General features: G+C 42.5%; 1 protein-coding gene across 6 annotated transcripts in view; it reads right to left on the bottom strand.

Moving 5' to 3' along the window:
- UTRN (utrophin) overlaps positions 1–25,180 on the bottom strand; it is a 1,167,552-nt gene that overhangs the window by 647,922 nt on the left and 494,450 nt on the right. Inside the window, exon 1 of one of the 6 annotated variants that reach the window (XM_063917942.1) lies at positions 7,712–8,305. The exons of 4 other annotated variants lie outside the window; for them this stretch is intronic. In XM_063917942.1, coding sequence (XP_063774012.1) covers positions 7,712–7,855 — 144 coding nt within the window. In that variant the 5' untranslated portion in view covers positions 7,856–8,305. Of the gene's footprint in view, positions 1–7,711; positions 8,306–25,180 lie in introns of those variants that run through there. One more of the 6 variants, XM_063917943.1, reaches the window with a different exon arrangement.

The following is a 25,180-nucleotide window of genomic DNA, read 5'->3' as shown; positions in this document are numbered from 1 at the left end:
ATTTTGTTTTTAGCTAACATTGCAAGAAATTTGATGAGTTTCTTAATATACTGTAATTAATTTATTCTTTTTTTTTTCTTCTCTTTTTGTAGTTAATAGTTTGTGCCCTTCAAACATTAACACCTTTCTGCACTTCAAAAGAAAAGCCAGCACATAGCAACACTGGCTGGAATATTTACACTTTTAAATGTTAATGTCAGCATTGATTTTTTTGCTTGCTTCCACTCTGCTTCTTAAGTAGGACAATACAAATCACTGCAGGGCTACAGTGAGATGGAGACGGGGAAAGATGTTATGGACCGTCTTGCCTGTACAAGACACTGAAAGAAAACTGACAAGTTGTGTTTAGAGAGGTTTGCAATCATTTGCATTCACCTGTAAAAGAGAAGAAAAAAAGAAAAGCTGAGCTAAGATCTCAGGAGAGTCAAGAGTCATGCTCTACGGTGAGTGATTTTTCTTAAATTAGCTGTTAAAAGACTGGACCTTACGTCTTATATCTTCTGCCTCTGCCTGATGGTGACATCTACTGGAAGATGCCTGAATTACAGCACAAACTCCGACTACTGTCTTATCTCCAATTAAAAGCATGTCTTTTTTGTGGGTTGACGCAATTGTACTTATGAGAAAACCGCCAATCACTTCACTAGGACCCAGTTTTGCCTCTGTGATGACCACCATCAGTACTTGGCCCCATGGCACGCAAATAAAGTATGCACAACCCGTTTCTATCAAAGGATTGAAAATATTTTAATTTTCTACCAGTAAATTGAAATAATTATTTTTTTTGTAAATGCTTGCAAGATGCATAACATAAAAGAGGTCATACAATGAAACTAAAGCAGTCTGCTGTGCCGATCTCTCTCCCTCTGTATGAGAGTGATAACAGTTATGTAATCACTTTGGAATTCAGGGGTCTATTTACTAGGCCTTAAGGTGGGTACACACTGGCCGATATATCGGCCGTTCTATTGAAAGGCCGATATATCACGGGTCCGTCGGCCAGTGTGTACAGGCGATATGTCTGTGAACTCCGTCGATCACAGACATATCGCGTTGGCTACGCAGCACATCCGTCGCCCAATATATCTACCAATATATTGGCGCATCCCTGTGTGTGTACGGGCGACCAGCTGGCCGCCTGTACACATGCTGCGGCGGCCCGCGGTGATTGACCAGTTCATGACGTCAGTCCCCGATGGATCAGGCAGTGTGTATGCACAGCACACTGCTTGATCCGTCCATAGATATATCTGCAGATCAATTATTCTGCAGATAAATCTATCAGTGTGTACCCACCTTGGGATGGAGATAAAGTACCAACCAACCAGCTCCTAACTGTCATTTTTCAAACCCAGCCTGTGATATGGTAGTTAGGAGCTGATTGGCTGGTACTTCATCTCCGTTCAAGGTAAAGTAAATAGACCCCTCAGTGATAGTTGGTATGGTGACAAGCCCTTCACCCTTCAGCTGGATATTTCCAATTTGAGGATTGGGAGGTATTTCAATTAAGACACCACCATGTGGCCTAAGCACACCTTGTCTGGAATTACAATAAATAGCTGGGGTCATTATGATCCAAACTGCATCACCATAGCACCCTATTTGCCCTTGGACCTCACCAAAAGGATGCCAAAGTAGGCAACATGGAGCAGATTTTTGATATGTATACCCATAGTCAACCAGAAATAAGTGCACAATTTTTTTAATTTTTTTATTACCAGTTATTTATATAGCGCACACATATTCTACAGCGCTTTACAGAAAATATCAGTCTCTGTCCTAGTGGAGCTTACAATCTATATTTCCTACTACATGTACATGCAGACACATTCATGCTAGGGTTAATTTTTGTTGGGAGCCAATTAACCTACCAGTATATTTTTGGATTGCGGGAGGAAACCGGAGTACCCGGAGGAAACCCACGCAAGTACGGGGAGAATATACAAACTCCACACAGTTAGGGCCATGGTGGGAATTGAACCCATGACCTCAGTGCTGTGAGGCAGTAATGCTAACCATTACATCGGCCGTACTGCCCAATAAGTATACAATGATGAATATAGAGTGCATCTAACTAATTTCAGCACAACATTTTTGAAATACATAAGGACTTTGTTATATTGCTTTTAGAAATGCCTCCAAATATACAACATTTTTGAAATACATAAGGACTTTGTTATATTGCTTTTAGAAATGCCTCCAAATATAGCGAATAAATGACAGAGGAAAGTTTCTCATGCCAACAGGAAATGTACATCAATTATTAACACAAACTACAGGAATGTGAAAAGCTCACCAAGTAATGCACACTTGAACACAGTCCAAAAGAATGTCACAATACAGCAGAGATTTAGTATTAGGCATGCTATAGTCATTAGGCAAGATCATTAGCAGTCTCTCCTCTGCCATTTCTAGATGTTACCAAGATTATGGGTTCGTGTCTGCAGTAAGCGTCTGTTTGTATCTTTTCCCATACAAAACACAGACTTTGGCTTTCTGTTATTTGCACTGAGATTGCTACACATTCATTTTCTACAGCAAAACAGTAAGTTTGTAACAGAAAACTATTTACTCAGAGTCCTTGCAAGAGCACGTGTCCAATTTTCCTTAAATTTAAAATAACAATCAGACAATTTTGTTTGAAATACATTTTTGGTGATGACCTGTGAAGAACCAACCGGCTCTTCTGAGCAGCCTCCACCCGATATAGGCCATAGCCTACAGTATGCTTACCACACAGCCACTGTGCCTTTGTACGCAGCGGCCGTGTGATAACAGGCTAATGCCACAGGAGGCGCCTTGTGTAAACAGACACCTACAGCAGGTTCTATGATCTGCTGCTGCATCCAAGGATGGAGCATCAGATCATCTGCTTGAACATCGGTCATCTGAGTAACAGTCAGGTTACTTAGGATGATCGGGCGAATTCACACTGCTCAAGCCAGTGATGCTGCTTCCACAGACACAGCCACTGGCTTCAGCATGCCCCAAAAATGGGACCAACACGCCACCGTTTCTGCAACGCTGCCTGTCGCCATCCCCAAACGGATGTAGCTTGGTCACTGCGAGCGACCTAAAATAATGTGAATATTAAGGTTGATGCTTTTATCAATGTGTTACAGGATTGTAGATTTTAGTCCACTTATTTTCCACAAGCTCTAGTAAGTATCTGCTGGTTGTGGGATTAGGAGCCTGCCCCTTGTTCTACATCACACCTTGGCAGGCTCTTTATAGTGTCATAGAGTATAGTGTCACAGGCTGTGTATAGTGTCATAGTAATCCATTGAACTACTACATAAAAATGTTTCGATAAAAATGACTGTGTGCGCATTTCTCCTTCAGTGCTACAATAAACATATGAACATCTACAAACAAGCAATGAGCAGTGGAATGATCTTGTTTGCTACAATACGAACATTTGTTATAAAGCGGTCTTCCTAAATAAGAAGTATGTGGTACCTATATACACTATTTATAAACATTACAGACATAAGGGTCAATTTAGACTTGTACGCATGGCCTGATGAGCATGTATAAACAAGTTATTACGATTTGTATACATTTTAGTAGCATCTACACTTGTCGCTGAATGGATGGCACTGGATGGCAGCAGGAATATTGCATGTTTGTACAGCAGCGAGGCTTATGCACATTAGCTAAGCTGGGCGAGGCCCAGGGTGTATCATGGGGAGTTGTGTGTATGCTGAGATCATCTGATTTCAGACGGATATTTACCACCAGCTATATAGTGCTGGTGCACATTTCTGCTGATAATGTTGATAGTTGTTTTACCAGAGGATGAATAGGATTAGTATGGTTGTATATATACATGCAACTTGGCATGTGGGCGAATATCTGAATTTCGCTCCATGCACACAGTGTGCATGTATAAAGTAGCAATAAGAATTCACCCCGTCTGCAAATGTCAGCTGAAGAATCTTATTGATTTGTAGCCAGGAGTGGCAAGTAAAATAAATCGCAGTTTTGTTTCTTATAAACGCCTACATAATCATTCTACTTTATTACTTTTGCTACAAGACATAAATGGACAATGTTTTGTTAGATCTCATTCACAATCTGAGTTGTTAATAATTCAGAAAATTACCGCACAACAATTAGCATTTTTTTTGTAACCCCAAATTCTTGGTCAAGGTCTATCCCATTATAGCGATTCTCAACTCGAGTCTGCAAATACCCCCAACAGGTCATGTTATCAATATTTCATCTGTAGAAACAGCTGAGCTAATTAACAATTAACTCACCTGTGCATGATAAATGAAATCCAGAAAGCATGCTCTACTGAGGACTGGATTGGAGAACCACTGCACTATAGGACCAACCCTGCAAGGATCATTACCATTGAGAACTGAAATGCTAATAGTGAATATTGCATTGACCAAATGGGGAAAGTGAACAATACAGTCATAACGCAGACAATTTTGATCAATGTATTTGAACTTAAAAATGTCCTGCAAGATTTGGTAAATGAGATATTTCTATTGCTTAGTGCACTATAGATGCATAAAAGTGATCTGTGTATGCAATACTCTCTCCACTCAGTAGAGAGCATGGGAAAACAGCACAGTTTGCATATACAGTATATATGTGAACACGTGAAAGTTATCCAGTATTCTTACACTATCCTCACTCCCTGGCACAGGTCCCCTTCCTCAGGAGCACTCTAGAGGGAGGAGAGCTGTGACGCAAGGAGAGAGCTCCCAGGACTGACCATAGTTTAGAAAGATCTTTGCTAAAGAGCTATCCCATATTCTCCACTGTACTTACAGCTGGGTGCTGCCTAGCTACATCTTTATCTCTCTCCTGCCTATCAAGCACTGCTGAGACAGAGGAGTTGAAGGAAGGCAGGTCCCGAGAGTACTTTCAGGCACAATCCCCACATTACCATTTACCACAAGCTGTTAAATATCCTCTCTACTGAAACAGCAGCCATGAAAAACTGATTTTTGTTTGTTTGTTTGAACATTACATAGCTCATAAGGCTCCATGAAAACCCTTAAATGTCCCACAAGTGTTAGACTTTATTTAAGCAGCAATAGCAAGTACTAAGCAAAGACACATTTAATAAATAAATAACACAGCATGCAGACTACTTTCAATAACAGTCTCATTTCGCTAAGAGATGAGCATAATGCTTGATAAAGCAGTTTCTGAGTGGCAACGTAAATTAGGAGGCAGTTTGTGCAAATAAAGACAATCATTTGAAATCCAAAGCATTAGACCACTGTAGAACGTATATCTCCAATTTCTTTAATTTCACATTAAACATAATATATACACTACATCATTTATTTAGAGATACATTTTGGTAAACTGTAAGAGATCAATGCAATACAACAGACTATTGCTGCTTGTTGTATAGGATGAGAGCAGAAGACATCACAATTAATTGTAACAAGACTATAATAAAGCAGCTGATACTTAAGGGGGGTACACACTGAGAGATCCCGGCTTAAAATCTAAGCAATCTGACTAGATTGCGTAGATTTTAAGCACGGATCTCTCGTGTGTATGCCCCCCAGCGATAGCGATGTGCAGCCCCACGCATCGCTATCGCCGATGCTAAATTGAGCCTGCATTCAGGCTCAATCTAGCGGGTCGCTCACTTCAGCACTGTGTGAAGTGAGCGCGCCCCCCTCGCTCAGTGGGGGGAGAGAAGTGTGCTGAGCGGTTTGTGATAGATCGCTCAGCACACATCTCTTTAGTGTGTACCCCCCTTTAGCTGCAATTGTCGCTATAGTATAGAGCAGTGGGTCTCAAACTGTGTGCCTCAGGACACCTGCAGGGGTGCCCTGGGTTAATGGTCCAGGACCAATTCTAATTATTTATGGTCAAAGTAATAGGCTAAACCAGTGCTGGTGGCTGCCAATCATAAAACATGTGGACAAACAGAAGCAAATTTCGTCCCTCACCACACAATTAATACCCAAGGACGACATATAAACACAATTTACTTAGTTTAATGTTTCTTTCTAAATTTCTCAATAAGAATCTTTTGGCCTAGGGGTGCCATGAAAATAATTCTGATACTCTAGGGTGCCGTGATTCAAAACGTTTGGGAACCACTGGTATAGAGGGTGGGAACAGCTCTCATAGCAAATAAGAGATGCGTATTTTGTATATCACATTCAGACTCAAGAGTACCCCTCAGTGCAGTACAGAAGGCAACACACAGTATACTGTAAGGGAGCACTGCTGACTCATACCTATCACCTTTCTGACTTGTGCAAGAAAAAGTTTCCTGCTGAAGAAGGTGTGATCTCTGCATATTTGGAGAAGGATGATAAACAACCAATCACATTAGTATCTGACAGCAAAGGGAAACCTCTCACATGTGAAACAGGACATGTCAATTGCATCAATAATTTAATCTGTTTTATCCTGGACCTACCAACACTCCACTCATATTGTTACCTCCTCCTGTCAGCTCCTCCAAGAACTCATAACTACATCACTGTTCCACCACCCATTACTCTCACATCTCCCTACTCCTACCCATTCCAAAACTCCCCGTGTACAAGCATATTTCCTACAACCACAAATCAGGCAAACTAAACATGAACCATCTCAAAAGGTATTGCAAATTATAAAGGACAATGACCACAAACCCCATGTAGAGGGGTTTTCTAGGGGGAAATTCAATTAAATGTGATGTTGGGGTAACACATGAGATGTGCTGTTGGGACCCCATAGCAGTGCGCAGGAAAATGCATAGTGGCAGGCTAGCGTATTATTCACAGTATATATAGAAACACTACTCATGTACTGTACTTTGCACTTGAACACACAATCTGCATTTAATTGAAATGACCAATTAGCATCATTTGCTGTTTCATTTTTAATTACACTTATTGTGTTCATCATAAATACAATCCTTTCACGATTCCAATACTACTTCTACTACTATAATTCTTATATTTATTAATATAAAGAAAAGATGATAAAGGAAGGAAAACAGCAACAACAAGAAGCTATATCAAAACCCATTAAAATATCTGTATTGCACATATGTGACAATAATAGTACTATAGGCATTTGACCACCATTGCCAAAATATAAGACAGTGCTCAGAAAAAAACTGAAATGCAAAAAAAAAAGTCAACTTAATTTACTAGTAGAGAGAAAATATTTGTTTCCATGTATAATTCCATCATAAAAAGTTAATGTGCACTTGTAGGAGTCTGTAGGTCTATATGAACATAACATTCAAAGCATCAAAGCCAAACCACAGTCATTTTCATATAGCATCTATCATAACGAAAAACTATTTGAAAGAATAGATTATAGCAAACAACGGAGGAGACTTACAGTAAACAAGATTGCATATTATAACAGCTACTTAAATAGTATAAGAAACATGTATAACCTTAGATTCCAAAAATGACTGTGCACCAGTCAGTGAGCAAATGTAAACTATTAATCAGAACAGGACAGACATTGCCTGCCAGTAATGATAAGTACATGACCACAGGCAGGGAGAAGCCCAAGTGATACATGGTTGACAGATTCATTTGTTTGGTTATAATTATGCTCAATATAATGTCATGCATATACATACAACGCACTGACATTACTAGGTTTCATAAACTGCTAAGTAAAGTGACAACATGAACTTGCTGTGTACGTTTCAGTGCCTCTATGTGTCATTATCCCACCAAGCAGAGTGGCACAGAAACCCCTCTCGCCAACTTACCTTGCACAGTTTCTGATACCGTGGAGAGGAGACTGCCATCCTTTGCAAGTGATGCAATAAAACAACAACTTTCTGCAGAGATGTTCTCACCACAGCCATCATTTTAAGTTTGCCACACTTCTGGAGGAACCTCAGAATTTGCATTATAAATGAAAAGCAGCAATCATTCCCTCATGGTCACTGGACACCCATTTGCCAGCTGTCTGAGCATGCTCGCTTCCAAATATATATATAAAAATAAATTGCCTTAAGGAGACCAAAGCCCACACTGCTTGGAAAGACAGCAGCTGATTGCATCTCCTAAGTTTGATTTCCTGAAATCAAATCCTTACAACCCAGCTCCAGCAAGGCAGCTACAGCAAGCGGCAGAGGCAGGCTGCCTCGTCCGTACGCTCGCTTATCCTTGTGAAACCCATTCAAAAGGCTGTGACTTTAAGAAATGAAACATTAAGACTGCAATACGTTATGGAGTCCCCCGTGTAGAGATGATGGATATACAAGAGTAGTTAATTCCACGCAGAGGCTTTGTACTGAAGGGCAGAGAGAATGAGATGTGTGCACCCTTCTATTGAAAGATGTGCTTTCTCCCTCAGCTAGTCTCTAACTGAATGCAGCTCCACATGAGTGAATAGCAGGCTGGGATAAATCTTCAGAGGAGACCTGAGAGATAACTGTCCTAATTCCATCAGCCATACGATAAATGCTAATTAATGACACACAGCCACAAGACAGGGCAAATGCAATGCACAGAGTGATCCTGCTAGAGTGAGAAATCTGAATTAAATGTATATATTCTAACAAAGAATGATTAATTGACTTTTTAAGTCTGTAAGATCAGTGATGCTTTTAAATTGTTTACCCCCAAACCACTTTAATTGATGGATTGCCAAAGGCAGCTTAAAAGACATTTCAGAAAAGCAAATCTCGAATATGATGATCATACTCATTGTAAGGTTCACATGCAACATTTGAAGAAGAGAGAAGAAAGAAAAGGAAAGGAGGAGTGTACTGAGTGGAAGGAGGGATAGGTAAACACAGAGATTGCTATAGACCGCTCAAGCTATGTATTTTGTACAGAGGAATTCCAAGTTTGACTTTACTCAACCAACGCATATGTATATGTCTACAGATGTATAAATACTATAGACATTATATACTGTATATATAGCATTCATTATCTATAGCAAATACTACCTTACAAATCACACTGCCTTGGAAGTAGTACAATTGCTTTTGCAGTGGAAAAACGACAGTAGCCGTGTACAGGTTGAGTATCCCATATCCAAATATTCCGAAATACGGAATATTCCGAAATACGGACTTTTTTGAGTGAGAGTGAGATAGTGAAACCTTTGTTTTTTGATGGCTCAATGTGCACAAACTTTGTTTAATACACAAAGTTATTAAAAATATTGTATTAAATGACCTTCAGGCTGTGTGTATAAGGTGTATATGAAACATAAATGAATTGTGTGAATGTAGACACACTTTGTTTAATGCACAAAGTTATAAAAAATATTGGCTAAAATGACCTTCAGGCTGTGTGTATAAGGTGTATATGAAACATAAATGCATTCTGTGCTTAGACTTAGGTCCCATCACCATGATATCTCATTATGGTATGCAATTATTCCAAAATACGGAAAAATCCCATATCCAAAATACCTCTGGTCCCGGGCATTTTGGATAAGGGAGACTCAACCTGTATCTATTTATCTCCATATTTCAGTAAGTAGGTCTGGTCTACAGAGGGGTTACCGGTTTCCATAATCCCCTATTAGTAATATATTTTCTGATGTTGAAAAAAGACAATTTGTCCATCGAGTTCAACCTATTTGTGGTCTCCTATACTGTATTATTTTTACGACCAGTTTTATCTGTTGTGAATGTTGGCCGTTATTTTTATTCCTTTTTTTTTAAACTATAGTGCGTGATCTACCCACCATAACCCAGTATATCCTTATCCATCAGGAATTTATCTAGCCCATTCTTAAAAGTAATGACCAAGTTCGGCATTACTACTCTCTCAGGCAGGGAATTCCAAATACGTACTGTCCTTACTGTGAAGAAACCTTCTCATCTCTGTGTGCGAAATCTCCTCTCCTCTAACCTACCCTTGTCCTCTGAGTTGAACTTACAAAAAACAAATCCCCCGCAAGCTCTGTGTAATGAGCCTGACTATGACGGATCTTTATTTTCTTGCAAATATAATAAAGAAAAGCTGTATTAGCCAAGAACACAAGATAACGAAAGGAAGTAATTGTTGCACTTTCCTTTCACTGCAAGTGACTCTCACGAAAAGTATCAAATAATACACATTACACTGATAGTTGAAGCAAGATTTTGTACAGTTCAGTTTAAGTTCAGAGAGACAACAGATGCCATTTGTTTCTATTAAATGCCCATACACACTGAAACCCGTACAGCTAGTGAGGCTACAGGATGCCAAATGGCACAGGTAGAAGATGCAACCAGGCACAGACCTGAGAGTTGTTGTGTTGCTGTGATAATCCAACAGCACTAACTACGACATATGGGATCCTACCGTTTGGCCAAAACGGACATACCAAATCTACATGTGTTTGGGCTCTTTTACAAAGAGTAAAATAAATCAACTTTTCTTCTCCTCAGGGTCAGGATGGATGGCAAGAAGCCCAAATAAACTATATTTTAAAACATATTTAAAAATATCTGTAACTGAGATACTGTACAAGCACTGCAATTAGTTGCCAACAGAGCCTACTGAATGAGCCCTCATAGGAATAACTGCATCCAAAAAGGAGCTGCTCATTAAGCAAGATGCTATAGCATGCCTTCACAGTCCACACACTGCCACAGAACAGTGGGGAGCACAGGGCAGGATGCTATAGCATGCCTTCATAGTCCACATACTGCCACAGAACAGTGGAGAGCACAGGACATGATGCTATAGCATGCCTTCATAGTACACATACTGCTACAGAACAGTGGAGAGCACAGGACATGATGCTATAGCATGCCTTCATAGTCCACATACTGCCACAGAACAGTGGAGAGCACAGGACATGATGCTATAGCATGCCTTCACAGTCCACACACTGCCACAGAACAGTGGAGAGCACAGGACATGATGCTATAGCATGCCTTCATAGTACACATACTGCCACAGAACAGTGGAGAGCACAGGACATGATGCTATAGCATGCCTTCATAGTCCACATACTGCCACAGAACAGTGGGGAGCACAGGACATGATGCTATAGCATGCCTTCACAGTCCACACACTGCCATAGAACAGTGGGGAGCACAGGGCAGGATGCTATAGCATGCCTTCATTGGCCCTCATTCCGAGTTGATCGGTCGCAAGGCGAATTTAGCAGAGTTACACACGCTAAGCCGCCGCCTACTGGGAGTGAATCTTAGCTTCTTAAAATTGCGACCGATGTATTCGCAATATTGCGATTACTAACTACTTAGCAGTTTCAGAGTAGCTCCAGACTTACTCTGCCTGTGCGATCATTTCAGTGCTTGTCGTTCCTGGTTGACGTCACAAACACACCCAGCGTTCGCCCAGGCACTCCCACCGTTTCTCCGGCCACTCCTGCGTTTTTTCCGGAAACGGTAGCGTTTTCAGCCACACGCCCCTGAAACGCCGTGTTTCCGCCCAGTAACACCCATTTCCTGTCAATCACATTACGATCGCCGGAGCGAAGAAAAAGCCGTGAGTAAAAATACTTTCTTCATAGTAAAGTTACTTGGCGCAGTCGCAGTGCGAACATTGCGCATGCGTACTAAGCGGATTTTCACTGCGATGCGATGAAAAATACCGAGCGAACGACTCGGAATGAGGGCCATAGTCCACATACTGCCACAGAACAGTGGAGAGCACAGGACATGATGCTATAGCATGCCTTCACAGTCCACACACTGCCACAGAACAGTGGAGAGCACAGGACATGATGCTATAGCATGCCTTCATAGTCCACATACTGCCACAGAACAGTGGAGAGCACAGGACATGATGCTATAGCATGCCTTCATAGTCCACATACTGCCACAGAACAGTGGAGAGCACAGGACATGATGCTATAGCATGCCTTCACAGTCCACACACTGCCACAGAACAGTGGAGAGCACAGGACATGATGCTATAGCATGCCTTCATAGTCCACATACTGCCACAGAACAGTGGAGAGCACAGGACATGATGCTATAGCATGCCTTCATAGTACACATACTGCCACAGAACAGTGGAGAGCACAGGACATGATGCTATAGCATGCCTTCATAGTCCACATACTGCCACAGAACAGTGGGGAGCACAGGACATGATGCTATAGCATGCCTTCACAGTCCACACACTGCCATAGAACAGTGGGGAGCACAGGGCAGGATGCTATAGCATGCCTTCATTGGCCCTCATTCCGAGTTGATCGGTCGCAAGGCGAATTTAGCAGAGTTACACACGCTAAGCCGCCGCCTACTGGGAGTGAATCTTAGCTTCTTAAAATTGCGACCGATGTATTCGCAATATTGCGATTACTAACTACTTAGCAGTTTCAGAGTAGCTCCAGACTTACTCTGCCTGTGCGATCATTTCAGTGCTTGTCGTTCCTGGTTGACGTCACAAACACACCCAGCGTTCGCCCAGGCACTCCCACCGTTTCTCCGGCCACTCCTGCGTTTTTTCCGGAAACGGTAGCGTTTTCAGCCACACGCCCCTGAAACGCCGTGTTTCCGCCCAGTAACACCCATTTCCTGTCAATCACATTACGATCGCCGGAGCGAAGAAAAAGCCGTGAGTAAAAATACTTTCTTCATAGTAAAGTTACTTGGCGCAGTCGCAGTGCGAACATTGCGCATGCGTACTAAGCGGATTTTCACTGCGATGCGATGAAAAATACCGAGCGAACGACTCGGAATGAGGGCCATAGTCCACATACTGCCACAGAACAGTGGAGAGCACAGGACATGATGCTATAGCATGCCTTCACAGTCCACACACTGCCACAGAACAGTGGAGAGCACAGGACATGATGCTATAGCATGCCTTCATAGTCCACATACTGCCACAGAACAGTGGAGAGCACAGGACATGATGCTATAGCATGCCTTCATAGTCCACATACTGCCACAGAACAGTGGAGAGCACAGGACATGATGCTATAGCATGCCTTCACAGTCCACACACTGCCACAGAACAGTGGAGAGCACAGGACATGATGCTATAGCATGCCTTCATAGTCCACATACTGCCACAGAACAGTGGAGAGCACAGGACATGATGCTATAGCATGCCTTCATAGTACACATACTGCCACAGAACAGTGGGGAGCACAGGGCAGGATGCTATAGCATGCCTTCATAGTCCACACACTGCCACAGAACAGTGGGGAGCACAGGACATGATGCTATAGCATACCTTCATAGTCCACACACTGCCACAGAACAGTGGAGAGCACAGGGCAGGGTCTTGCTGTACCCATGACTACATTGCTTCCTTAACAAGAGCACATTTCTTTTGCCATGAGATCTGTAACTGGGTAAGCTTGTATTACTACTGTACTTTATTTTCCTCTCCTATTACTTGTTGAAACATAGCACTGCATAGCTAATAACATGTTCGGTGTCTTATCTGAGAGGCATAAAAGCTTTTTAAGGTAGTGAGAAGGGTGAATGGTAACTGTTCACACTGTCCTGTGGTGCTCTATTGAGGACAGATGCATTAACATGCGGCTGCATCTAATAACCACACGCTACAAGGGGTGTGGTATTGAAAGTCGACAGTAACTAGGTCGACAATGTCTAGGTCGACCACTATTGGTCGACAGTTACTAGGTCGACAGGGTCTTTTGGTCGACATGTTCTAGGTCGACAGGTCAAAAGGTCGACATGAGTTTTTAATGTTATTTTGGTGTCGTTTTCTTCGTAGAGTGACCGGGAACCCCAATTAGTGTACCGCTTCGCTCGCCATGCTTCGGGCTTGGTGCCTTTGCTCCGCTACCGCTTCGCTCGGCACAGATTACCATTCCAATCGTAGTCCACGTGGATCGTTAAGTATGAATAGGTTCAAAAAAAGAAAAAAATTGTGAAAAACTCATGTCGACCTTTTGACCTAGAACATGTTGACCTAGACACCCTGTCGACCTAGTTACTGTCGACCAATAGTGGTCGACCTAAACATTGTCAACCTAGTTACTGTCGACTTTCAATCCGGATCCCGCTACAAGCACTTTCTTATACTCCCAGCAAAGTGTTTTAAATGTGACAGGTGCTCTTATATCTGTGTAGGTAAGCATTCCTACTTGGAGAAGTTCCTTGAGAAAAACTGGCCATAAAAAAGTAAAAGAAGACCTGTTGCAGCCTTTTATTAATTACCTACCAAACACAGCATATTATCCTTGCACCTCTCTTGCTGAGTTTCACAACTGCATCTGAAATGCAGACAATCCAAACCTCATGCCCCCAGAGCTGGGGAGGTCTCTCCCACACTGCTGTCTGACATGACTCTGGTCTCTCTCACCTGCCTACTGTTACCAAAAACCTACATTGGATTTTGAAGATGCAGGCTGAGTGGTTTATTGAAACATCTGTCTATGGTGAAATACATATATTTATTTAGTAACCGTTTCTTATATACTGTAGCACAGCAAATTTAAAAATTGGAAGCAACAGTAAAAATAAAAGCTATGTCTCAATGCTACTCAAATATACATTTTATGCATAAAATGTGGCAGGCATGTATCTTCTCAGCTTGACATAACTTCTTTCAATCTGACCAACCACCGTAATAAGCAACATATAGGCTGATATATCAAATGCTGAAAAGGTATTTTAGATGGCGGTAAAACACATGTAAATTAAATAGTGTGATTTTCTTTTTAAATGTAGCTATGTTTTTATTACATTGTTTATATATGGGCTATCTGCTCCACTGGGTATCCGGATGATAGATCAACAGTGTAGCGGTTGACAGTCAATTGGTCAGCGTCATATTGACGACATGCATTAGGTTGACAGGTACAAAAAGTCGACAGGTTCAAAAAGTTGACACAAATTGTTTTTGTGTTTTTCAAATGTTTTCTCAACACTTGTTTTACTATTCATGTGGATGTCTATTGGGAATAGTAACCTCGCCCAAAGTGTGGTGAGTGAAGCGAGCTTGTGATGGTGCACATTTGTACTGATGGTCACATAACATGAAATATACAAGATTTGTTGCCCCCCACCAAAAAAAAAAAAAAAAAAAAAAAAGTGTTGACCATATGTGTGTCAACCATTGTCATGTCGACCTTTTGTACCTGTTGACCCAATGCATGTCAACCATTTGCAGCAGGATGTAATGGAATCCAATATCTCGGACATTTTTTTTTAAGGGGCAACCACTTACAAGGCATGGTTTTGACTTGTGTTTGCCCATTTAAAAGAATCACCTCCATTACTATCCCGCTGCTGGTGTCAACCTAATGTCTGTCCACCATAACAATGTCTACCCACTGATCCATCCATGGGCGAGCTGACAATCCAGCTAATGCATGTGAGTATCTACACAGCACAGTCCAGTGGAGCAGAGAGCTCACCTTTGTAGCTTTAGGCCAGTATTGTCATGCAGAAATATGTTTTTCTATAAACTGCAGGTTTTTATTGCTGTGATAAGCACTCAGAAATAATTCTCTTTATTGCTGGAGACTGATAAATGGGCTCATTAGAGAAATACATTCCGTTCATAATGCATAATGTTTTCTGCACTCTTCTGTTTTAGGTTTGAATTCATTTTCTAGTTGGTAAATGGCACCTGCCATATTGTTTGTGTTATTAGAGCTGCACAGGCAACTAACGTGATGAACATCTTGGTTACTATTCTAGAGAAATGAGAAGCCTCAGTGTCCATGATCAAACTACTGCACAGAGCAACCATCTTTTTTTATTCTTTGTGGATTTTGGGCTTAATTCTGAGGGCTGAAACACAAAAAGAGTAAGTGACTGTGCACCTGGACCACGTCCCTAACTAAGGGTGTGCGAGCGCTGCCATCACACAGAGTTAGGACCTTGGGAATGGGCACCATAGTTGACCCACAGATCTTGCACCTGGCTAGCAGGGTGTGGAACAGCACCCTTTAGCCAGTATCACTGCAGCAGTGCCGGGATCCGGATTGAAAGTCGACAGTAACTAGGTCGACAACAATTGGTCGACATTAACTAGGTCGACAGGGTCTTTAGGTCGACATGTTCTAGGTTGACAGGTCAAAAGGTCGACATGAGTTTTTCACAATTTTTTCTTTTTTTGAACCTTTTCATACTTAACGATCCACGTGGACTACGATTGGAACGGTAATCTGTGCCGAGCTAATCGGTAGCGGAGCGAAGGCACCATGCCCGAAGCATGGCGAGCGAAGCGAGCCATGCGAGGGGTGCGGTGTGCAAATTGGGGTTCCCGTTCACTCTACGAAGAAAACGACACCAAAATAACATGAAAAACTCATGTCGACCTTTTGACCTGTCGACCTAGAACATGTCGACTTGAAGACCCTGTCGACCTAGACACCCTGTCAACCTAGCTACACATTGTCGACCTAGTTACTGTCGACTTTCAATACCACACCCAGCAGTGCCACCCATAGCATCTTTTAGACACTCCAGGCACGCACCCTGCACCACGCACAGCTGCTCGGAGCATCCTCAGGATGCTTTGAGTAATGCCATATATCCCGTTGGTGGTAGCCCTGCCCACTCGGCTCTACAGCATGAGCTCAGGGGACAGGGCAGACACAGGGCTCACTGCTGCCCTGGACAAACCATCTCGCGATGCAAGGGGTACAAATACATTTACATTTTTGTATGCAGGATAAATGCTGGCTGCTTTTGCATGTAGACCACAAATGCTGCTCATTTTTACACTGTTCAGATTGCACACACCCCTCTCACATCTAAACAGGCACAATTTAAATCTACCCCACCTGCATTGCAACATGTTTTTGCCAAGGTGCACAGTTACTTGCTCTTTTTTGCTTGACCCCTACATCAGATTCAGGCCCCTTATGTGGAAACCAGCACAGCCCTGGAAAATGAAATGGCACACTGGATAACATCTAAGGTGAACAATTTCATTTAATATATATTTAGAAATTGGAAAGAGAGGTTACAGTAGCTGAGTCTTCTTCATAAAGGAAAACAGCAGTTTCCGAGAGCAATGTGTTAATCAGGAATTACTCCACATAACTAAGCGCTGCCAGAGAAAAGAAAATGGCAAATGCTCTCAAGTTAATAAGATTGGACAAGGGACAGCTAAGCCATCAGTACATTCCGAATTCAGCAATAGCGGGTCTGTGTAACTAAACATGACATTTGGAGCCAAAAGCCAAAGAACATCTTTGAATAACACAAATGTCCATGTCAGATTATGGTCAGAGTACATAGACTTGTATGTAAATGACAACAGACCCAGTAAATTATTTTAGCTGCTGATGCTAATTTATGCAACTCTGGCTAAAATAGGAAATTGAATACAACTAGTCACTGATGCCAATAACATATTAATGTAACTTTTTTGTTGCATTTTCATTTGAGCATTAAACATTTATACTATTGATATCCTTTCACAAGTTTCAACACTGGTTATTATGCCCCCACCCCTCCCTCCCCTCCCTAACACTAACCCCTGTAATACTTAAATGCATAGTGATTGTCTCTCTCTCTCTTATGACCATATTGATAATGGTAGAGCAGTTGTTTGAGTATAGGTAACTATAAGCAACACTTTAAAAGTATTTTGTGTAACACATACAGTAAGCTGAAATAATGAATGAAACTTGATACAGTATTCCTGTCTGAACTATTACGGTCTCCAAAATACATTGTGGCTAATACAGAGCTGGCAGCAGTGGTGCTCCAAACAGTTGACACAATGGGGGGTCATTCCGAGTTGATCGCTCGCTAGCAGATTTTAGCAGCAGTGCAAACGCATTGTTGCCGCCTACTGGGGAGTGTATTTTCGCTTGGCAGAAGTGCGAACGCTTGTGCAGCAGAGCACCTGCAAAATCGTTTTGTGCAAAACAAGACCAGCCCTGTAGTTACTCTTCATGTGCATTGATTCTAACGACGGAGGGACAGCTTTTGACTAGAGATGAGCGCCGGAAATTTTTCGGGTTTTGTGTTTTGGTTTTGGGTTCGGTTCCGCGGCCGTGTTTTGGGTTCGACCGCGTTTTGGCAAAACCTCACCGAATTTTTTTTGTCGGATTCGGGTGTGTTTTGGATTCGGGTGTTTTTTTTAAAAAACACTAAAAAACAGCTTAAATCATAGAATTTGGGGGTCATTTTGATCCCAAAGTATTATTAACCTCAAAAACCATAATTTACACTCATTTTCAGTCTATTCTGAATACCTCACACCTCACAATATTATTTTTAGTCCTAAAATTTGCACCTAGGTCGCTGGATGACTAAGCTAAGCGACCCTAGTGGCCGACACAAACACCGGGCCCATCTAGGAGTGGCACTGCAGTGTCACGCAGGATGTCCCTTCCAAAAAACCCTCCCCAAACAGCACATGACGCAAAGAAAAAAAGAGGCGCAATGAGGTAGCTGTGTGAGTAAGATAAGCGACCCTAGTGGCCGACACAAACACCGGGCCCATCTAGGAGTGTCACTGCAGTGTCACGCAGGATGTCCCTTCCAAAAAACCCTCCCCAAACAGCACATGACGCAAAGAAAAAAAGAGGCGCAATGAGGTAGCTGTGTGAGTAAGATAAGCGACCCTAGTGGCCGACACAAACACCGGGCCCATCTAGGAGTGTCACTGCAGTGTCACGCAGGATGTCCCTTCCAAAAAACCCTCCCCAAACAGCACATGACGCAAAGAAAAAAAGAGGCGCAATGAGGTAGCTGTGTGAGTAAGATAAGCGACCCTAGTGGCCGACACAAACACCGGGCCCATCTAGGAGTGTCACTGCAGTGTCACGCAGGATGTCCCTTCCAAAAAACCCAACTCAACATTTTTGTTCTCCATATTTTAATAGGCACAACTAAAAGGGACCTCAGGTAAACAATGGAGATGGATGGATACTAGTATACTTATGGATGGACTGCCGACACAGAGGTAGCTACAGCCGTGGACTACCGTACTGTACTGTGTCTGCTGCTAATATAGACTGGATGATAATGAGATGTAGTATGTATGCATAAAGAAGAAAGAAAAAAAAAACACGGGTAGGTGGTATACAATTATGGATGGACTGCCGAGTGCCGACACAGAGGTAGCTACAGCCGTGGACTACCGTACTGTACTGTGTCTGCTGCTAATATAGACTGGATGATAATGAGATGTAGTATGTATGTATAAAGAAGAAAGAAAAAAAAAACCACGGGTAGGTGGTATACAATTATGGATGGACTGCCGAGTGCCGACACAGAGGTAGCTACAGCCGTGGACTACCGTACTGTACTGTGTCTGCTGCTAATATAGACTGGTTGATAATGAGATGTAGTATGTATAAAGAAGAAAGAAAAAAAAAACCACGGGTAGGTGGTATACAATTATGGATGGACTGCCGAGTGCCGACACAGAGGTAGCTACAGCCGTGGACTACCGTACTGTACTGTGTCTGCTGCTAATATAGACTGGATGATAATGAGATGTAGTATGTATAAAGAAGAAAGAAAGAAAAAAACCACGGGTAGGTGGTATACAATTATGGATGGACTGCCGAGTGCCGACACAGAGGTAGCTACAGCCGTGGACTACCGTACTGTACTGTGTCTGCTGCTAATATAGACTGGATGATAATGAGATGTAGTATGTATGTATAAAGAAGAAAGAAAAAAAAAACCACGGGTAGGTGGTATACAATTATGGATGGACTGCCGAGTGCCGACACAGAGGTAGCTACAGCCGTGAACTAACGTACTGTGTCTGCTGCTAATATAGACTGGTTGATAATGAGATGTAGTATGTATAAAGAAGAAAGAAAAAAAAAAAACACGGGTAGGTGGTATACAATTATGGATGGACTGCCGAGTGCCGACACAGAGGTAGCTACAGCCGTGGACTACCGTACTGTACTGTGTCTGCTGCTAATATAGACTGGATGATAATGAGATGTAGTATGTATAAAGAAGAAAGAAAAAAAAAACCACGGGTAGGTGGTATACAATTATGGATGGACTGCCGAGTGCCGACACAGAGGTAGCTACAGCCGTGAACTACCGTACTGTGTCTGCTGCTAGTAGACTGGATGATAAATAATGATATAAAAAATATATATATATCACTACTGCAGCCGGACAGGTATATATTATATAATGACGGACCTGCTGGAGTGGACACTGTCTGTCAGCAGAATGAGTTTTTTAATTTTTATAGAATAAAAACACACCACACAAGTCACTAGTCGAGTGTACTTTTTCAGGCAGACATTCAATCACAATATACTATACTGGTGGTCAGTGTGGTCAGGTCACTGGTCACAGTGGTCAGTGGTCAGTCACACTGGCAGTGGCACTCTGGCAGCAAAAGTGTGCACTGTTTAATATGTACTCCTGGCTCCTGCTATAACCTATAACTGCTCCCCAGTCTCCCCCACAATTAAGCTGTGTGAGCACAGTCAGATATTATACATAGATGATGCAGCACACTGGGCTGAGCACAGATATGGTATGTGAGTGTGACTGAGTCACTGTGTATCGTTTTTTTCAGGCAGAGAACAAGAACAGAACGGATTATTAAATAATAATAAATTATAAAACTGCACTGGTGGTCAGGTCACTGGTCATCAGTCACTAGTATAACTCCTCCTAAGCTCCAGTAAGTAAATGAAGTGTCTCACTCTCACTCTCCTATCTATTTTAATTTCTAAACGGAGAGGACGCCAGCCACGTCCTCTCCCTATCAATCTCAATGCACGTGTGAAAATGGCCGCGACGCGCGGCTCCTTATATAGAATCCGAGTCTCGCGATAGAATCCGAGCCTCGCGAGAATCCGACAGCGTGATGATGACGTTCGGGCGCGCTCGGGTTAACCGAGCAAGGCGGGAAGATCCGAGTCGCTCGGACCCGTGTAAAAAAACATGAAGTTCGGGCGGGTTCGGATTCAGAGAAACCGAACCCGCTCATCTCTACTTTTGACGTCACACACCCGCCCAGCGAACGCCCAGCCACGCCTGCGTTTTTTCTGCAACGCCTGCGTTTTTCTAAGCACTCCCTGAAAACGGTCAGCTGACACCCAGAAACGCCCACTTCATGTCAATCTTCCTGCGTTCAGCCGTGCGACTGGAATGTTCGTTAGACTCTGTGCAAACCCACAATGCTCATTGTACTCGTACAACGTGCCTGCGCATTGCGGTGCATACGCATGCGCAGAAATGCCGATTTTTAGCCTGATCGCTACGCTGCGAATGATGGCAGCTAGCCATCAACTTGGAATGACCCCCCAATATGCGTTCATAATTACAAGTATATGTTAAGGGCCCCATACACTAGAGCGATTATGCCTGATTTCAGCCCAATTCGGGCAGTCGGCCTAATATATTGGGTGAAATCAGGCATTTTTGAGGTGTCTCCGGTCCGATCCGATGTTAGTTCCCGTGAGCATCGGATCGGATCCTCCAGAGTGAATGTGCTGCACATTCAATCAGGTCCGACCTGGGGGCATGGCTGGGATCGCCCAGGATACATCGGATGCAAAAGGGCAGTATACGATGTATCTTGGTTGATCCTGCCCCCGGAAGGCTGCCGGGGTGATCGCCTGCGATCGCCTCCGACATGCGGTCGGATAAGTGTATGGGGCCTTTAAGTGTCAGAATCACGCAACTCTACATTGGTGTGAATGTTTATACGGACATGGGCCGGATTCAGATGTGGACAGAGAAGCTATTGCTGCTGCTTACATAGAAGCTAATATGGTAATGAGGCAAGAGGTGTCCCGCCTCCAGCTTGCAATAGTGATCCGAGCTGCATCCTAGGACGCAGCTTCGGCTCATCTGCGACAACATCAGACGGCTGCGTGACCCATGGGGTCGCGCAAGCCATTCACCGCAGATGCAACAAAGAGGTCAGGAAATGTCTGTCTTCAGACAGAGATCCTGACACCAGCACTCTCCCACAACGGCAGTGCCACGTCTCCGATTTGGGAAACTTTAGGCTGTTGCCACGCCCTTCTCGCGTCCAAACAGCATGAGACTGTCAATCACTGACGGGCTGATTCCATACTGCATCCTACGTCAGAGACCCGTACCATACTGGTTGATTATGGTTGCCCAACTTATTCTTTAGTGACTGTATTTTGGTGTTCCTATTTTTGTCAACTAACTGTAGCGTATATAATGTGCAGAATAACACACACGTGTGTGTGTGTGTGTGTGTGTGTGTGTGTGCGCGTGTGTGTGTGTGTGTGTATGCCCGCATGTGTGTGATACTGAATATACATTTTAGTCACTTCTCACTGTTGCCTAGGGTACACAGATAATTAACTAATGCGTCACGGTCATGTGGCGTTAACATCTCTTTAATGTCAGAATTCATTAGCAAAGATCCTGTTAACTGCCCAGGTCTCAATCATTATCTGCCAAACTCATGACATTCCTGGATAGATTCTATATACACACCCACTGGAAAACAGAAAAGTAGATAATATAAATAGATCTGATAACTCTACATTCCGTAAAATGATAAAATTACATTAATGGCGCAGAAACCGTCCATATGGCCATCAATATAAGCCTTCAATTCCTCTGACAATTTTCTTTTAATGCAAGTTTATATTTTCTAGAATATACGTTTTACAGCTTACTAAGGTCATTTCTATTAACCATTTCCCACCTACAAGTGATTTTCAAGATCAAAGCAAAAATCATTGTATATGAAGACTATGATTTTTAAACTACAAAATGAAAAAGTTCTCTAAAATCTAATATGAAAAATAGCATTTTTGATTATACTATTATTAAAAACTTACTGAGCAGGATGTACAAGCAGTGATGCCGCACAAAGTGGATAGCTCTGTGGGCAGCACCGCCACATGGCCCATAGTTTTGGCTAACAGAGTACAGTACCTGTAATAGCGCCCTGTAGCTGGTAACGCTGCAGCAGTGTTGCCTGCAGGGTCCTTAGGATGTTACAGGCAGTCATCCTGCCATGTATACAGCTGCACGGAGCATCTTCTAGATACTCCATACATTGTTGCACTTCCGGGTGCTGGCTGGCCCTGCCTTTTATGTGTGATGTCATGCACAAAGGAGGAGGGGTTGGCACTGGGCACATTAAAGCTGAGGTATGGCTCTGTTAATGAGCATGACTGTGCTACAGAAGCACAGCTGTTAGGGAAGGTTATATACATACATACATACTGTACATACATACATACATACATACAGATTTAGGAAGGCAGAAGGCATTTTATATGCTTGACATAAATTTAAACTATTAGCTGTGTCAGAAAGTATTTAGAAGCAAGGGTTAAAAACTTAAGCGGCGTTGCTATTTTTAGGGTCTTATATGTGTTATAGGTAATGGGTGGAGTTTTGTGGCTAAGTTGCTGTACTATGAGTGATTTCATCTTACCTCTTACCACCCTGCTTATTGTGATTTTCAGCTTTATTGTTAGAGGAAAGAACCAGTGGCTGTCTTGCTGTATATCTTGGGGTACTTTCCCCGCTAATACATGGTTTAAACTGAATATATCCTACTGGGGTCAGCGACACCACCAAGGGCCTTTTTGTTGTCTTGTTGGCAGTGTCGTTTAGATACATTGAGTTGTTGCTGATGTGCTAGCGGCTGGCCCCATCTACACGTTTGGATAATTTGGGCAAGATGGTGATACTATAGGGCATATTTAATTGAGAGCAGAGTTTTGAAAAACCCAGCGGCGCAGAGTTTTTCCCATAGCCACATAGTTTTTCCTTTTCAATTGAATCAAGTCTGATTATTCCTAAAGTCTTTATTTTTAGGAAAAATTAATGACTAATTAAGCAATTGGAATCTTAATTAGTCCTTCACTACCTTCCAAAGCACTACCTTCTTCCTCTGGACCCCGACGGGCTGGTCTTCAGCAGCGGTGTGTGCAAGTAGGTGTGACAGATTTCTGTGTGGTGTGTAAACCCTGGTGTTCATGTGACCCTCCACGAGTGTCTGGAGGCAGCAGCGGGGAGAACTACATCTCCCATCAGCATCCTCCTCTGCAGTGCAAGATGGAGGGGAGAAGACTGGGAGCTGCTGAGAACACCGGACCGGCAGGAACAAACAGGTAAGTATCCACCTTTTATATATATTTTTTTTCTCACCTCGTGGGGATTTTGGATACAAAAAAAAAACCACAACTTTTTTTTTTTTAATTAGATACTCTGAGTATTGGGAGCGCACATACTCGCGGTAATCCAAAATTGGGCAGCCAAAACCTCACACCCAGTTGAATTATATAAAGCTCACCCTTTTCCCCGCCATTATGTCTCGGTGTCTTTATTGTAGACATTTGATTTTCCTCTATTTACCTATTGTATATATGTACAGAGAATACTTCGCTATTCACATCAATCTTGGCCTCAGTAGAGTTTACAATCTATACCACCCCCCCACACACACACCCCAGTTAACTACCAGTGTGTTGTTGGGAGTGTGGGTACCTGGAGCAGTTTTATGCAAACACACAGACAGAGAAGCCCTGTTTGGCGTCAAACCCATAACTACAGTACTGAACGGCTGCAATGCTACTCATTTGCCACTATGCTACCCAATAAATAAATAAATAAACAAACAAACACATACATATACTGTACACAAATGTGCCAGACCTGAAGCTATATCAGGCAGTGATACACAGGAACAATGGTGTGTGGATCATTGGGTCGACAGTAACTAGGTCGACAGTCATTAGGTTGACCACTATTGGTTGACAGTGCCTAGGTCGACACATGAAATAGGTCGACACGGTCACCATGAACAAATTCTACATGGAAAAAGATCAGCATGAGTTTTTTTCTTAAAAATTGTGTCATTTTCTTCGTAAAGTGACCGGGAATCACAATTAGTGCACCGTGTCCCCTTGCATCGGGCAAGGTTACTATTCCCAATCATAATCCACGTGGATCGTAAAGTATGAAAAAGTAAAAAAAAAAAAAAAGTTAAAAAAAAAAGTGAAAAACTCATGTCGACCTAGTCCATGTCGACCTAATGCATGTCGACCAATAGTGGTCGACCTAATGAGTGTCGAGCTAAGTGCTGCGATCTAAAGACTGGATCCCGGAAAAATGTATCCCTGCCGCTACATTTCTCACAACCATATAATTTTTTATAAGCATTTTATTAGTACAGGTTGAGTATCCCTTATCCAAAATGCTTGGGACCAGAGGTATTTTGGATATCGGATTTTTCCGTATTTTGGAATAATTGCATACCATAGTGAGATATCATGGCAATGGGACCTAAGTCTAAGCACAGAATGCATTTATGTCTCATATACACCTTATACACACAGCCTGAAGTAAATTTTAGCCAATATTTTT

This window comes from Pseudophryne corroboree, chromosome 4, assembly GCF_028390025.1.
Source record: "Pseudophryne corroboree isolate aPseCor3 chromosome 4, aPseCor3.hap2, whole genome shotgun sequence".
Lineage (NCBI taxonomy): Eukaryota > Metazoa > Chordata > Amphibia > Anura > Myobatrachidae > Pseudophryne > Pseudophryne corroboree.
This window is presented reverse-complemented; position numbering and strand designations above follow the sequence as displayed.